Source organism: Cebidichthys violaceus, unplaced genomic scaffold, assembly GCF_023349555.1.
Source record: "Cebidichthys violaceus isolate CVI_PGR_0920_01 unplaced genomic scaffold, fCebVio1.0.p SCAF_370, whole genome shotgun sequence".
Lineage (NCBI taxonomy): Eukaryota > Metazoa > Chordata > Actinopteri > Perciformes > Stichaeidae > Cebidichthys > Cebidichthys violaceus.
Genome location: NW_027176562.1, coordinates 23,750 through 40,650, shown reverse-complemented (window position 1 = coordinate 40,650; position 16,901 = coordinate 23,750). Strand labels below are relative to the sequence as shown.

The following is a 16,901-nucleotide window of genomic DNA, read 5'->3' as shown; positions in this document are numbered from 1 at the left end:
CATCATGCACAGAAAAACATCACAGACTATACAGACACATTTAATCACGGCGCATGTCTGGGCCTAACATATTTAGCGCTACTGTATAATAACAGGCTTTATTTCCTCTCTCGTGCGGGCCTGGCCGCCAGTTTAATTAAATGTTAGCTGAAATATCAGAGTGATCTGTCTCTCTGTTTGTATTATGCTCATTGTTGGAAATTGTATTAGATTTGTTCTTGGTTGATGTTTGCAGAAAAGTTGTTGAAACAAAAGGGTTGGGATGTTGGCCTGTTGTACACAGAAACAGGGAGCGAGAGAGAGAGAGAGAAGCAAGAGGGGAAAAAAATACAGCGAGGAGAGCGTCAGAGCATGTAATCAAAGTCTTTTATTAAAGACAAGAGCTGAAGGAGGAGGAAGAGTCAAGGATATTTCTAAGTGGAGCTCTGTGAAAACAAACATGAGCTCCATCTATTGACAACCGCCCACAGGATGTGTTAGAAGCTGCGTTAAAGCCCTTTGATGAGCTTCTCCACACGTCACCTCATATTAACTCCTATTGTCCAAGTAAAGTTCAATAAAAGTGTGCACACACCTCAGACTTTATTTGTTTGCCTGCATGTGTTGGAGGATTAGACTGTGTAGGATTTTTTTTTTACTGGCATTTCAAAATGGAAGCCCATTAAATCTCTGTCTTCTAAGAATAGGCTTGTTATATTCAATCATTGCCTTCATTCATTCCCTGCTATATTTTATTGATACAGATGTCCTTTTCTGGCTACGCAGCTGCGCTTGATCAATGAAGCCTACGGACTAGATTCCCTCAAACGCTAGACACGTTGTTATATCAATTATAAGTCAGTCAATGTTGAAAATGTCTACCAGGCAAGAATGGAGCTCAATAGCTCATTCACTGTAAAGAGCATGTCTCGAAAGCAACAAGATAGCGACTGTATGTGATGTCTTCTTGTTCTTCTTTTCAGATATTGATGAGTGTGCGGACGGCTTTGTCGAGTGTGATAGTAAATCCACTTGTGTCAACTTGCCCGGCTGGTACCACTGTGAGTGCCGTGATGGCTACCATGACAACGGCTTGTTTTCCGCCAGTGGAGAATCGTGCGTAGGTGAGTGGTCCACCTTCACTACTGAAATATACAAAACAATGGTGAAAAAGGTTCCATTTTTATTGCGATTTTAGGATTGCAACTTGGATTAGTCACAAAAAAATGACAAAAAAAATTCACTTGTGAGTTCATCTCGTGTGAAAACGTAAAATGTTGATGATGAAATTATTTATTTCTATATTTCTTTTCTTTTTCGAGGATAGTATATCCCCATGTCCTCATTTTGTGTGCAAAATTTTAATTTTTATATGTACCTTTGAACTTTGGAAGTTGTGACGCTAATTCGACATACACTGTCACATCACCTCAGGTTTTAGAGTTCTTACACTCAAATAAGGTTCAAATTCTGGTTCATAGTTTTTAGCATTGCAAGAATATGAATCTTATAGCTTCACAATGTCCCATTACTAGAAAACACCCCATTCATTTTCCATTAAATGGCCCCTGATTTTACATCTCAGTCCCATCACAGATTAAAAGGTATTTTCTTTGATTTCTAGATTCAGGGTTGACAGTTTAGAGAAGCAGGCACTAACATAATAGTGCCTCTTAATTAAACAGAACTTGGTGGAAGTATGTGAGTCACCCGCCATCATCACCGTTACACTCCTGTAAATAGTGGTATGATTGGTGTGTCATTATCGGTGTGTTTTTCTCCCAAAGCTTTTGCGGTTTTGCGGCCTGCTGATTTTCTGTAACATTTTCTCTGATACAGCCTGTCAGGAGAAGTGTCAGCTGTCAAAATGGAAACCCTCAATCTACAGCAACATCGAAGCATTGCCTGTAACAATAGTACTAGCGCTGCTCGACTCGTTGACCCCATCTTGCCTGTCAGTGTGAGTTGGCAGAGGCAGGGGGAAAAAAAAGCACATTAAAGGCACTCTCAAAAAAAAAAAAACGAACCTGCTTCACAAAGCAAAAGTAATAATTTCACCAAAAGTAGGTTTCTGGGTTACATTACAGTTGTATACTGTATTTTTCTCCCTGAAGCTGGAACATTTTGTTTTGCTACACTTTACAGCTGCATTTGAGCTGCAACTTGCGGGTGCATAGAGCAGGTCATTGTCTCAGCCAAGAGGACAAAGATGGAACAGGACATGCTCTTTAACCACGTCACCATGTTACTAGTGCAAATATTAAAGGGCTTGTAATACATAATCTGCCCCATTTCCATAAGCCATGCATAAACTGTGGTTCTGCACTGAGCATATGTATGATGTCATCTTTTTTTGTGACCCCCCCCCCCCCCCCGCAGATATTAACGAATGCAAGACGGGGAGGAACACCTGTGCCAACGACACAGTGTGCTTCAACTTGGACGGAGGCTACGACTGCCGGTGCCCCCACGGGCACAACTGCACCGGGGACTGTATCCATGATAACAAGGTCAAGCACAGTGGGCAGATCTGGGTGCTGGACAGCGATAGGTGCTCTGTGTGCTCCTGCCAGGTAAGAAACAGAAGGAGATGGACATGTAGCTCACTGAGACATGACAGAGAGAAGCCAAAGCAGAGGTAGACGGACTGACTGGAATAGACAGAGATGGACAAGTGGAAAGACGGATGAGATAAGAAAAAGACTGAGCGGCAGATAGAAACAGAATAAATGTGCCCAGTGCCGTAGAGAGTTGAGTAAGGATGTTCCCTCTCTGTATTACTGCAAGTGCACCCAACTGGTCTATGATTGAGTTTTCTGTTCTTTTGTTTATTCTCTCTCTGCTATTCTAGTGTATGACAAAGAATAACAAACTGTAAACCTGTTCTTCCCTATGAATGATGACGTCTCCCACGGTGCCAATCAGCAGAAGTCACCTTGTTTTGTCCTGTAATCATACTTCTCCCCTTCAACCAAAAAAAAAAAAAAGGATTGAAGCACAGTGGTGCAATGGATGAAGAGATTATTTGAATTAGACATGGCGTGACTGTGCATGAAAGACCAATGTCATGCCACCTTTAGGTAAAAGGTATTCCAAGTTACAACCCATGAGAGTTGTGACAGTGAAGTAAATCCTCCTGCAGCAGTTTTTAGATTCCAGTTTGCTCTTTCATTCCCTATAGTTATCTAGAAAAAGTCTAAATTAAACATTGGGTGATGACTAGTGGCTGGTGTGGTGTATAAGGGGTCGCTCGTGGTAATGAACCCAGAGGTAACTATTACCAACATTTCGGTCAGAGTCACTTTTACAGACAGTGTCTTTCACCACGTGTTTTGGTTTGATGGCCACAGAAGGCAGCGGTTTTCAGCTACAGTGGGGAAAAAAAGTATTTAGTCAGCCACCAATTGTGCAAGTTCTCCCACTTAAAAAGATGAGAGAGGCCTGTAATTTTCATCATAGGTACACTTCAACTATGAGAGACAGAATGGGGGGAAAGAATCCAGGAAATCACATTGTAGGATTTTTAATGAATTAATTGGTAAATTCCTCTGTAAAATAAGTATTTGGTCACCTACAAACAAGATTTCTGGCTTTCACAGACCTGTAACTTCTTCTTTAAGAGGCTCCTCTGTCCTCCACTCGTTACCTGTATTAATGGCACCTGTTTGAACTCGTTATCAGTATAAAAGACACCTGTCCACAACCTCAACCAGTCACACTCCAAACTCCACTATGGCCAAGACCAAAGAGCTGTCAAAGGACACCAGAAACAAAATTGTAGACCTGCACCAGGCTGGGAAGACTGAATCTGCAATAGGTAAGAAGAAGAAATCAACTGTGGGAGCAATTATTAGAAAATGGAAGACATACAAGACCACTGATAATGTCCCTCGATCTGGGGCTCCACGCAAGATCTCACCCCGTGGGGTCAAAATGATCACAAGAACGGTGAGCAAAAATCCCAGAACCACACGGGGAGACCTAGTGAATGACCTGCAGAGAGCTGGGACCAAAGTAACAAAGGCTACCATCAGTAACACACTACGCCGCCAGGGACTCAAATCCTGCAGTGCCAGACGTGTCCCCCTGCTCAAGCCAGTACACGTCCAGGCCCGTCTGAAGTTTGCTAGAGAGCATTTGGATGATCCAGAAGAGGATTGGGAGACTGTCATGTGGTCAGATGAAACCAAAATAGAACTTTTTGGTAAAAACTCAACTAGTTGTGTTTGGAGGAGAAAGAATGCTGAGTTGCATCCAAAGAACACCATACCTACTGTGAAGCATGGGGGTGGAAACATCATGCTTTGGGGCTGTTTTTCTGCAAAGGGACCAGGACGACTGATCTGTGTAAAGGAAAGAATGAATGGGGCCATGTAGCGTGAGATTTTGAGTGAAAACCTCCTTCCATCAGCAAGGGCATTGAAGATGAAACGTGGCTGGGTCTTTCAGCATGACAATGATCCCAAACACACCGCCCGGGCAACGAAGGAGTGGCTTCGTAAGAAGCATTTCAAGGTCCTGGAGTGGCCTAGCCAGTCTCCAGATCTCAACCCCATAGAAAATCTTTGGAGGGAGTTGAAAGTCTGTGTTGCCCAGCGACAGCCCCAAAACATCACTGCTTTAGAGGAGATCTGCATGGAGGAATGGGCCAAAATGCCAGCAACAGTGTGTGAAAACCTTGTGAAGACTTACAGAAAACGTTTGACCTCTGTCATTGCCAACAAAGGGTATATAACAAAGTATTGAGATGAACTTTTGTTATTGACCAAATAATTATTTTCCACCATAATTTGCAAATAAATTCTTTAAAAATCAGACAATGTGATTTTCTGGATTTTTTTTTTTTTTTTTAATTTATTTTGTCTCTTAGTTGAGGTGTACCTATGATGAAAATTACAGGCCTCTCTCATCTTTTTAAGTGGGAGAACTTGCACAATTGGTGGCTGACTAAATACTTTTTTTTTTTCCCCACTGTAAGTAGCTCCACTGTACATGCGCTGCCTTCCCAGCACCAGACAGCAGACAAAGTTAGCCTTTAGCAGTTGAAGAGCAGATATTTCTGTGAGGAGTTGGTGGAGACCTAAACAGAGTGTGAACATTGGATGTCATCAGGTCACCAGAAGCACAACTCCAATTTAAGTTATAGAATCAGAACTGAAACACCAAAAACAGCTCTGGACTACCGAAAACTTCCTGGTATTTATTTAAACAAGCAACGTGTGTCATCAGGCTTGCTTGTCTTGTACGTAACAGACAATATTTTTTGGAAATATTAGAATGCAGTGATGTGATTAATCTAATTTGGCTCAAAATGAAAGACTGTCCTCGTCGACACCGCTTTGCCTTTATTAAAACAAAAACGATAAAAGACAAAATTGAGCGCGGATGGAAACACTGGTTCTAGAAATGTAAATGTGACAGGGCTGTTGACAATGACAGCGGTGCTGTTGTGATAAGCAATTTCATTAAAGTACAGGATGAGCTATATGTAGTGACTTTCAAAGGTGGACCGGAGTGATTCAGGCTTTTGATGTAGTTGCTTTGATTGATTTCTGACACGCCGGTGACAAGGCATCCGGGAACAGTTGGTCCAAAACACTCACTCTATCGTCACAAACACATTTTCTCTACATGATTATCAGGTCATGGACCAGTCATACTTTGCATTTCAGCGTTTCACTCAACGTAATGCCAAGTGTCTGGCAGAAGTGGAAGGTGATTATAGTCGATTAGTGTCGGTAGTGAATGATCAAGCAACAAATTATTCATTTGATTACAAAGGACCAGGGCAGAAATGGTTCCTTAATTAAATGAGTCATATTAATTGATTTGAGAGATTGACGAGCTGCCCGTCAAAATTAGTTGTACTGAGCGACTGAAGAAGCAGAGGGGTAAACATGTTATTGTTTGGACGGACACAGCTGGATATTAGACGGAGAGCGGCGACTAACTGATGGGAGAAACCAAGGTCGAACATCACAGAGAAGACAAAGACTGGGATGTGTCCAGACCGAGGTCATGCAATATGCAAATAGTTCATCGTTTCAATCTGCTTGGAGCACCAGATGGGTGGGGTTTAGCGCTCGAGTGCATCTTTAAGCGTGGCGGCTAATTTCTAAAACATTTCAGAGATGAAACTACTTTTATTTAATTGGCGTTCGGGAGCACAAATTACAGAAACTCTATGCATCGCTGCAGCTCCAGTGCAAGTGGTCCAGAATCCTAAATGAGGTAACAATAAAAGAAAAACTACTGCGCAAAATAATACTTGGACATTGAAGAACCTTCAGGTATAAAGTTGTCTTTCGCTCCTCTCATTTGCTGCCGCCTCTCTTCTGTCAATAATCTAATAAAGGCTTAAACATGCCAGAAAAAAATTGAAGTTTCCGTGTGTCTGGAACAAATTACAGGTGGTTTCACATTAAAGTGGCACCATCAGATGTGAGTGGGAGAGAAGTATGTGACAAAGGTAATGAGTTGAATTCAGACCCAGAGCAGTTCTTGTATGTGGAAGGCACCTTAAATCACTAGACAGCCAAATAGCACTTCTTCAAACGTCAGTGTTCATAAAACATATTTGAATCTTGTGTCTTAATCTTTCCCTCAAACTGAAAAGCCATAAAACAGGTTGCTAGGCTACACACAGCCTTTGTTACAATATTTATTATCAACATACATAACGATCCCATCAGACAAATGGCCTTATCTTTGCATGAATGTATACGAGATGTACGTGTTTGTGCTCCCCGCCCAGGCCGGCCAAGTGATGTGCCGCAGGATGGTTTGCGACTGCGACAACCCCAACGCCGACCTGTTCTGCTGCCCCGAGTGCGACCCTCGACTGAGCAGCCAGTGCCTGCACCAGAACGGCCTGCTCACCTACGGCAGCGGGGACACATGGGTGGAGAACTGTCAGCAGTGCCAGTGCCTGGTAAGTAGGGCTGGATAATTAAGTCCCCACATGTTTATAAAGCTTACGACGCATGAATCTAGTCGATGCTTTTATCAAGAGCAATTTGCGGTGACAGCAAGAAAAACACCATAAGCATTCAATCTCTGCGCCACAGTGCCAACACAAGTGACAACAAATCCTCCAGTCTCCATGGAAATGCTCCCAAATTATAGAGGCGCTATGTAAAGAAAGTCAAAGAGAGAAGTTTTGCGGGGAGAGATAGGGAGTGATTAAGAGGTGAATAGGAAGGTTGCCGAGAGGAGAAAATGAAGATTGCTTTTACAACTCGTGGCAGAAGAAAAGGAGTGAGTGATTAGTGAGATTTTAAAGAACTCAAAGGACCCTCTGCACGGTTGTCTGCTGTGATGGAATTAAACATTTTTATTGAAGGACTCTTCCAAGGTTGAGAGAACAGGAGAAAATGTGTGTGCCTGGAGAGTGTAACGCTGTGTGCTTTGAGAAGCTTGAGCTGATTGACGAGTATTTGCAGCATGTGTGTTTTTGTGTTCTGTCGACTGTCCTCTACATGCAATCCTATTTCTCATACAAACCTAAATAACATTGTGTCCATCGTATAAATCTTTCGCAGCGAGACATATGCACTGCTTTCTTTGTGGTCTTCTGCTGTGTCAACCTTTTCCAAGGTTTACACTGTGCTGCTGTTCAAACAACAGGGAAGCATTTCATAAGTGTTTCCCAGTGAGCCTGACAGAAACAGTAAATCCTTCTACCTGTGAAGCCTCTCTCTCTCTCGCCACATAGCCATTATGCATATGAAATGCAAATGTCATCCTTTACATGTTACCACACTGTCTTGCCACAACCACACTCAGCTGTAACACACACCCACACTTGTGTCACTCCTTCTGTTGAGTGACTCACAAATCATCCTCACTGTGGATCTCAGACAAGCACTTTGCTCCTTTTCCTCCCTTTCCTCCCTATTTCTCCTCTTTTTGTTGCTACTAAAGATCAGCCATACTAGAGGATATAAGTTGGCTCTACTCTGATAGATTTATGGTCTGAGAAGCAACACTAATGCCATTCCCCCCTAGCCCCCCCCCCCCCCCCCCGCCATTCTAATGCTGTCCTGATGCCCGGACCTGAGGGTTGCTTTTTAGATGTCTTACAGCGAGCCATTATACAAGCGCTTGAAAATCACTGCTCAGCGGAGAGGCAGCGGGGAAGCACAGTCGGCTGAAAATGGGCTCGCTCGGCTTCACTCTCGCTGCGGCTGTGCACACTGTCGGCACTTATATATGTTGACACAAACAGACACAAGCACATTGGAGAATGCGGGCGAGCCGGTCCCAGCAGCAGAGCATGCGGCCACATGCGGTATATAAACACGAGTAAGTACATGGTATTCACCGCGTCCACACACATGCAGTCCGTGTTTCAGAATGCAGGCAACCCCAGTCACCGCGACAACACATGCTCGCGCTTCCATACATCCACGCATACACACACACACACACACAGTCAGGCTTACAACACACTCGATTAAAGATGCACAAGGAACATATAGCAAAAGACCACCAGCCACACAGTATAAAGAGCAGCATTTGAAGGAGAAGGCTACGGTACCGGGGCTCCAGTAGCGTGACAGGGACGTGAAATGAACCTTGAATGCTGCTACACTTAGCAGAGCCATGGCTGTCCAGGCTCAGCAGGGGCCTTAAAATACACAGTGACAGCAGCCAGATGGGCAAATCATTCTCCCAAGACCAAGACCTTCTCCGCTACCCGTGGAATCATTGGAAATCAAGAATATGGCCTTTGCAGAATGTGCACACACGGGGCCCTTGTGATTTGCTATCTTGTTAAATCACCAGTAGATCAAAGAAGCAAATTTCTTTCGCCATAGGTTGCACTTTGGGTCGAGGCGGATGAAAGAAAGAGCGTGATTACATGGCGACTGATTCCCAGGCAAATATAAATGTCACTAGTTTTAATCTACTGCAGGCATTTTGTAACAACATAGGGAATCCGTTCATCTGTCTAAGTAAAAGCAAAGAGATTAAATAACAGATACTCTGACCACCGAATGCAAAGCCAGATTGAAATAAGAACCTTTTGAAATATCCCAAAGAGATTAAAGGACAGCTTCAGTTTTAGGTTGATCAAGCTTCCATGACGCACCGCTCTCTGTGAAAGGAAAATAAAAGCTGATTGTATAGCAAATCTCTTCCTCCTTTGTGATCTTAGGCCACATCTGCATAAACAGACAACGATGATAATGTCCCTTTTCGCAGCGTGGGACAGATACCTGAGGCTACATTCAATCCCTCCCCCTGGCTACGAGCAAAGAGTGCCACTCGGGGGGATTTCCCACTTCAAATGTTTACACACTACACAGAGGCAGGGAGTGGGCATTAGCGCTGCGTGAGCCTTTGCTTTATAGCCGGCCTAATTTACTACAACATTTCTAAAATGCTGAGCCAGACGATTTTCAGTGATATTAAATATCCCCAGTGGGACACTTGCATCAAGCCTCATGTAACTTAATGTGTACGCCTTTTCTGTCTGCGTCTGCGCTTAAACATATAGTCTGAGCCCATATTTCATTTCCAGAGTAGGTGTGACGCAGAAAGGCTCATGGATAGCGGCGTAAGCATAAGTGGGTCAAGCCAGAATGATATAGCGTACAGCAGTTACATATATATATATATATATATATATATATATATATATATATATATATATATATATATATATATATATACTGTATGACCTGTTTTCTCAGGCCAATAGAAAATGGCAACGGGAGGAATCCATTAAGGCTCTCTGTGCTGAAAGTTTGCTGTGAGATTTAATATGGGAACAACAATGAGAGAGGGGGACCAGAGAACAAGTCAGGTAAAAAGCTGGAACATTTACTTCTACTGTCTGAAGAAAAAAACCTGCTGACTGTGTTGGAAGATTGCTCTGCTCATCTATATTTTCTAGGTACCTTAACAACTTCTTTTTTTTTCCATTATCAAGTGGAGACGCTCCCTCTGGCATGCAAATATACAGCGTCAGGAGAAATATGTGTATTTGCATGAATAACCTGTTTAGGGCTGGAAAATGCGATTATATTATTTCAAACTGTCTCCCTTTTTCTTCTGTCTGTCTCTCTTTCTCAAAATTGTCTCCCTCCCGCCTCTTCAGCAGGGGCAGGTGGACTGCTGGCCTCTGCCCTGCCCGCCCGTGGACTGCGAGTTTACCGTGGTGCCCGAGGGCGAGTGCTGTCCCCGCTGTGTCACCGACCCCTGCCAGGCTGACACCATCCGCAACGACATCACCAAGACGTGCACGGACGAGCACAACATCTCACGCTTCAGCGGCTCCTCCTGGATTAAACACGGCACGGAGTGCACCCTGTGCCAGTGCAAGGTAAGGCACCAGCCCCCCCGCTGGCAGCCTCCAAACGGCAAATTGCAGTTCGGTGGCAGACAAGACACCAAAGAAAAAGTGGTTTGGAAATTGAGAACCCTCTGTGTTTCGTCAGAAAAAGCAGAGTACACTGTAGTCCAGACTTTGCATTGGGGAGGCAGTTTGTCCATCTTTGACACCGCATGTATTACACGTTGTGGTAAATATGTCTGTAGGTGTTGATTTAGTCTGTGTGCTGAATCTGATCTGCACACAAAACTTTTGCAGGTAACACAAAAAAACATAAATAAACAAAGGAGGTTAATGAAATGAGTAGCTCTCAATCTATTTTGTAGACCTCATAGTTCCATGCGATAGTGAGAAAATGAGCTAGAGGGAAAATACAATATTCTTACTCCAACAATGTGCTTTTTTTTTCTCACAAAACTCCTGTTTCCAGTATTTATGCTAAACTAAGCACTTCCTGTGGCTTAAGATCTATTTACGAGACTGTTATCGTCATCGTCTGAAGCAGTGAGTGTATTTCCCAACATGTACTATGAACTATTGCTTTAATCAAAATGAACTGAAACCTCGGACAGAGACAGACCCTTATATCTTGATCTCTGACTCGGCTACAGCACAAACTAGCAACGTGTACAGAGCAACGTGCAGAGCCTCAGATATTCTATCGAGAAAACTGAGACAAACTTGCATAATTGGTCGGAGTAAATCGGGTAGAGAAAGCTTCTCTTCACAAGTTTTTGTTTTCAGACTTGTGGCACAGAACAATCACTGGAAAAATAAACTATGCAGCCGAATATCCTCTTCATTAACAATTGTGAGCATAAATTGTTTGCCTCAGCTTTAGGACTAATCCACAAAGACTGACTCCCTTGTCTGAGTTTCTAGGATGGAATATTTTCTCTCTGCCTGCCTCACGATGATGTCTACAACTTTCAAAAATGATGACAGCCATTAAATATATGCTATCTTTCCAAAAATGTCAAAGACTTGCATTTAAATTCAAATATATGAGGGTGGATTTTTTATTTTTGAACAGGTACAGTCAGTTTCAGAGCACTCTGATTTGGTCAGTTTGGTGATTTAGCATATACAGTGCTGCGCCTGCAAACCTTTAGCGATCCAGGGAGTTTATCTGTCCCCCTAGCTTAAAGCAAAATGACTCTGAGGCCGTCCACATTTGTATTCTCAGTAGAATAACCCTGCCTTGGATCAGTTGGTGCCGAAATGACACCCAGAGGAATCTTAAATGCCAAACTGAATCTGTATGCTGCAGCACCGCCGCCACCTGAAAATATTTACCGTTGAGATCCACAAAGACTTTGATGTGGTCAAAGTGTGACGATGATCCATTAATATGTTTCTCTGCCTTCTCTCTCCTCTCACTTCCAGAATGGACACATCTGTTGCTCAGTGGACCCCATGTGCCTTTAGTCCCGGCAGATCTGAAGGCACCTGTACAGTGTTCTCCATGTACAAACAAAGTAACACCACCCTTCTGTCTCCTCACTGTCCTCCTCACAGGCGTAGGTCAGATAGTGTTTGCATTGTTAGGATTTGATTTAGCCTGCTGAACCGGATGGATGGGGGTTACAAATCAGTATAATTTATACAATGTCACATTGTCAAATACAGACAAATTTATCCTTCAGGTCCTCTCTGATGATTTCTAGCTCTTATTGTGTGCTCTACATTGTAAACCCCAGACAACTGGTACCTCAGTTTTTGCGAATACTCTGTGACCCACGTCTGCCCCCTCGACTCCTCTTTATACCAAAAGCAGACCTACAGTATGTCATACCAAACAGATGATGGACTACAGTTTCCTCAAACCCACTCTCTTTGTTCTGTCTCTCCACTTAAGAGTGAACCTTTAAGGATCACCGTTCCCCACTCTGCATCATCGCTACATAAATCTGTAAGATATTACTATTACTGGCATGACTGTGCTTGATGTCCAAACATTTTTGCTGATTTCTAAATTCTCAGTGATGATGATACCTTAGATAGAGTAAAAGCAGTTAGCTTAAGGTTCCGTTGCCACATTTATGAATTGTCTATATTATGTGGTGCTTTGTAGCATTTTGTTCCATTTCTCCTTTTTTGTAATTTTTTTCTTTCCAAGCTTGTTATTGTGTAATAGTGAAATAAAGTATTTCCATTTACATTTAATTCTTGTCTTTGGCTCATGTGTGAGTGTGTATTCATTGTGTTCGAAGACAACATTCAGTTGCCAGTTTATTAGGTACACCTAAGTCCTACCTTTATGAAGATTATCGTGTTCATGTTTCTATTATTGTGTCCACTCCATTTATATCAATGAGGGATGGCTAAATAACAAGCACCACAAACTACATCCTCCACAATGATAACGTTGAATCAATGAATACAGTCAAAAGCTAAACTAACTGGAGCAGCAGCACTGGATATATGAATGTTTGGTTCTGTGCTCTTGAATACAGATTTCATCAGGTTCAGGGTTCTACTTTAAATCATGCATTATAAAGGGTAAGTTGTAAATAATGGCTTTTTTAAAGTTTCACACATAGTTTACAATAACTTTTTATGAAGAATAAATATATGTTCCATGATCAAAGTCTCTGAAAAAGATAACATAGTTTCAAAGTTCACAGTTGACCTTACAAACGACAACATACAAAGAATTCTTACCTCAAGTCAAGCCCTTGAGGTGAGCAGTCCACCCAACATTATGATGTTATATCCATCAAGGAATAGATCTGCAGGATATGTGCAGTGTTTGTGGCTTGACTCGTTGTACAGTATGTATATGAAACTAGTCACTGTTTGGTCACACAACCTATATAAAATCTGGATTGGAGGGTCAATGGGCTAAATGTGCATGTTAATAGGTTACAGTGAACCCAGTGCTTTCCATGCACCCCCGGTAATCCCACACTAGATTAATAGTGTTTGTTTAATTAAATTAAATTAAATATAAATTATTATTTTTATAAAAATGGTTATAATACTGCTGAGATCTTGCCTTCCGCCGTAAGACACTAACGTCGGTTTGATTAATTCTGTAAATTGAATAAGTAAAATCAAATTTGTGGCTTTCATGGATCCAATACTAATAGTGTTGTGACAAGATTTGGAATTTAAATCGGGCCCCTTGTGTTGAATACACTTCAACTAACGCATCTTCGGAGGCAGAGAAAGGACCATTGCACAGATTCCTCTCCTCCCTACTTTGTCCTGCGCCTCTAGAGATGGTAGTAATACTTGTATCGCAGAAGAGCACTTAAAGCTCCTAATATAATTATCTATCAGATCACAGCTGCGGACAAATGAGTTCAGCCTTGAGATGGCTTTATTTCCCCGCGGAGCGTCCTCTCCCATACCAACTGATTCTCCGAGTCTACCTCGCAGCTGCTTACATTAACAAACACACAACGTAAACGGGGCCCATTTTTATTCCAACACACTCCCCGCTCAGTTGAGCTTTTTCTGCCCACACCCTCACCCCCTCCCCCCCCCCCCCAAAAAAAACTTTCTACCTCAGGTTATCCTGACTCTAAGCTCATCCCTGAGTTGAATGATAGGGCAGGGGACATGGGCAGTGGGCAGTGGGCAGTTCACAGCGGCTGCTCGTAGGTTGGCAAGGGCACCATCTGGCCTGCTTTGGTCCAGTGGCTTCTAGCTGGTGGTGGCACGGAGCCAGTGGGCACCTGAGTAGTGGTGGCACAGCAGGGCACACTGGTCCTCCAGCTGGCTCCTAAATGTCCAATTTTCCATGGCAGTGCTGAACCCCTCTGCAACAGATGCCGGGACCCACAGGGAGTCCACTTCACTGCCTGTCCTATATTCACCGTTAATGACCACACATATCATTGTGATTGTGGCTGGCAAAGCAAGGCAACGGAGAAAAGTCAGTTTTAATTTAGGAGAGAGTTTAAATGCATTTGCATGCGACAGTAGTGTGCTTTATGACAGTTGTTTTCATTATGTTTTCAGAGATCTTCCATTCTTCAAATGGCTCTAATTGGTCTGTAAAATTCACTGTGCTGTTAAAGAGATCTCTGAAACACAGAGAGAAAAGCATCGTGCAATCTCTTGGCAATTATCACCTATGCAGTAAGTATAGGGAAAATGACATGAACAAGTATTTACTTGTAGAATATTTTCCTCATCTCACAGTGTAAACTCTGAGCTTTCTGTTTGTTCGTCACAGTTTCCCGAAAATGTGCAGGATTGACTTGAATGCACAAACATATAGAGCCTCAGCCAGAGCAATAAGGGAAGTCACTTTGAATCGCTGTGTTTGTCTGTACGAAAACAAACACGCAGACAAGTACAAATGCTCCACAGTCCCACGGTGCATATATGGCTTTGTTTTCCGGATTTAACCGTGGCTGAAGCCAAAATAAGCAGGATGGCACTGATTCTCTCTGCTTACATTTCTGTAATCTGTAAATTTGGCAAATGTTTTCATTAGTCCTCTCAAAATTAAAAGAATGACAAATCAAACTGTTCTGCAGCTGGAGCTGTATCCTGATATCACATTGATGAACAGCATACGTTTTGTCAGTTATGTGATGTGACCGATTGCCATTTAACCCTGATGGGACATTCGTGGTTCCCAGATGATGAATCCTCATGACTTTGTTGATCCCCTGACTTTTCCCGTAGGGCCACCATGAGGTTGATGCATTTTTGTTATTTGGTGTGATACCACAACAACTATTTATGGTCCCCTCAGGATGAATTGTAATAACTGGACCCAGCGCCTTTTCATTTAGCACCATCAAGAGAAAAAATACCTGCAAAATGAATGACCTACCATCAGCCTCAGATGAAATTTGTGTTTAGTGCCAATTACTAACTCTCAAACGGGCAGTATTGTTGCAGCATACTCCGACCCGATCATACTTGGAGAGAGAGATTTATTACAATATGAAATATGATTATTTATTACTGGAGGAATCTGAAGTTATGAAAAGCCACAATTAACCATTAGCAGATTATTTATACAATGCACATAAAAATGAAAAATATGTGGTTTCCTGAGGGAGACTGTGAGATACAGATCAAAAGGGAGTGAGTCAGCCTTGTGTTATATTTTTATATTATATTGTTATATTATGATATTTCAACCTACTACTTCTTTTTGTTTCCCTTCATTGTCCAAGTTTGTTTTGTTGTATTATCAAGGTTCTATCAAGGTTTCTAAAGTAAAGAATGCACTTAAATGCTCACAAACAACTGTTGAATACTATTGGATATCTTTTGCAATTGTACAGCGTTTGTGTGATTTTGTGAGTCCTGCACATTTTATGAGTCCGACACCCTCTGTTTTATTGTGTGCCTTGTGGGGTGGGCCATTCCAACGGTATGACACGAAAAAACTCCAGTTCAAATGAAATAAAGACAAGGTTTAATAGCAAAAATAGCTGGATTTTTTTTCAACAGTGGATTCTATCACTGGCTGCTACAAAGCATTTCAGCACTGCAACAGTCATCACTATATTCTTCACTTGATTTGACTAAAGAACAATTAGAATAAAACCAAATCCCCTTTCCCCCATAGAAGAATATTAAGGCAGACGTCATTATCACAAACCCATGTCGGGGGGGATTCAGTCCTCCAAGTGAGTTGTTGGATATGTTGAGAAATATATCCGAGCTACATGTTCCTCTGGTAAGTTATCAGAAACCTGCAGAAGAAATTAGAGAGGAAGTCCGTTTCCCTTGTGGCCACTGGGGACAAGAGACTGTCTTGGGCTCAGCGAAAGGACTGAGGGGGAAACCTGCTAGCCGGTTGGCACTGATAAATTTCACAGGGTCTCCCAGAGTCACGGAGCTGTCAGCACAGAGTGATGGGCCGTGCCAGGACATGATCCACTGATCTAATTGGAGGATAGCTCAAAGACAGTAGAGGAGATTGCAGTTGATCTGTAGCTGTGGCTCGCCTCCTCTGGGGGATTTTTTCTGGTTTATATTTAGCTGTAGAGCAGTTTAATTTTTCTTGTGTCTTTTTTTTTTGATTTGGTCCTAGAAGACATGTCAACATAGCAACTTGTAAATAATGTGAAATGTTTCAAAAATACCTCCAGAAAGATCCAAAGAGCAGAAAAAGAAGCTTATTGTGAAGACAAATGCAGTCAATCACGAATGCTTCCAACAAAAGAAATGCATTCGCTGCATTGAGGAGGGAGTCAATACCCTGTTAACACAACATGGGCATAATGCCTCAACACAAACATGTTTGAAAATCGTTTCTGATGTGTTCTCTCAATTACTGCACGCTCCTCCAAAAATCAATATCTCATCTCTCAACCCAACGGAAGACTTGGAAGAGGCCTCAGTCAAACAGTAAATACTCTCTGACAACGAAATGTATTTCCCGAGAAAAACAACAAGCAACTGACCTCAGGTGTTCAGCCGCTTGAGTTTCACACAGCCGGAGGGGGTGTTTCATAATATAACATGCAAAAGCACCTGGCTGACGTTCCTATTAGGGATCATTTCCAGCGAGTGGTGATGTAGGGTTCAGTGTGGATGCAACTGCACATCAGAGGATACGTTTACTGATGATGAACCGCTGCAGAGATCTGACCTGAGGTATCAT

The 16,901-nt window shown here is 42.5% G+C and overlaps 1 protein-coding gene across 1 annotated transcript; it reads left to right on the top strand.

Annotated features, from left to right (window-relative positions):
• Positions 1–915: 915 nt before the first annotated feature.
• Positions 916–12,484, top strand: LOC137884297 (protein NEL-like; the record flags this gene model as incomplete). Its single annotated transcript, XM_068726044.1, has 5 exons — positions 916–1,103; positions 2,359–2,552; positions 6,734–6,910; positions 10,085–10,309; positions 11,705–12,484. Coding segments are annotated over 5 exons (826 nt in total), but the record flags the coding sequence as incomplete, so codon positions are not given.
• Between the last annotated feature and the right edge of the window lie 4,417 nt (positions 12,485–16,901).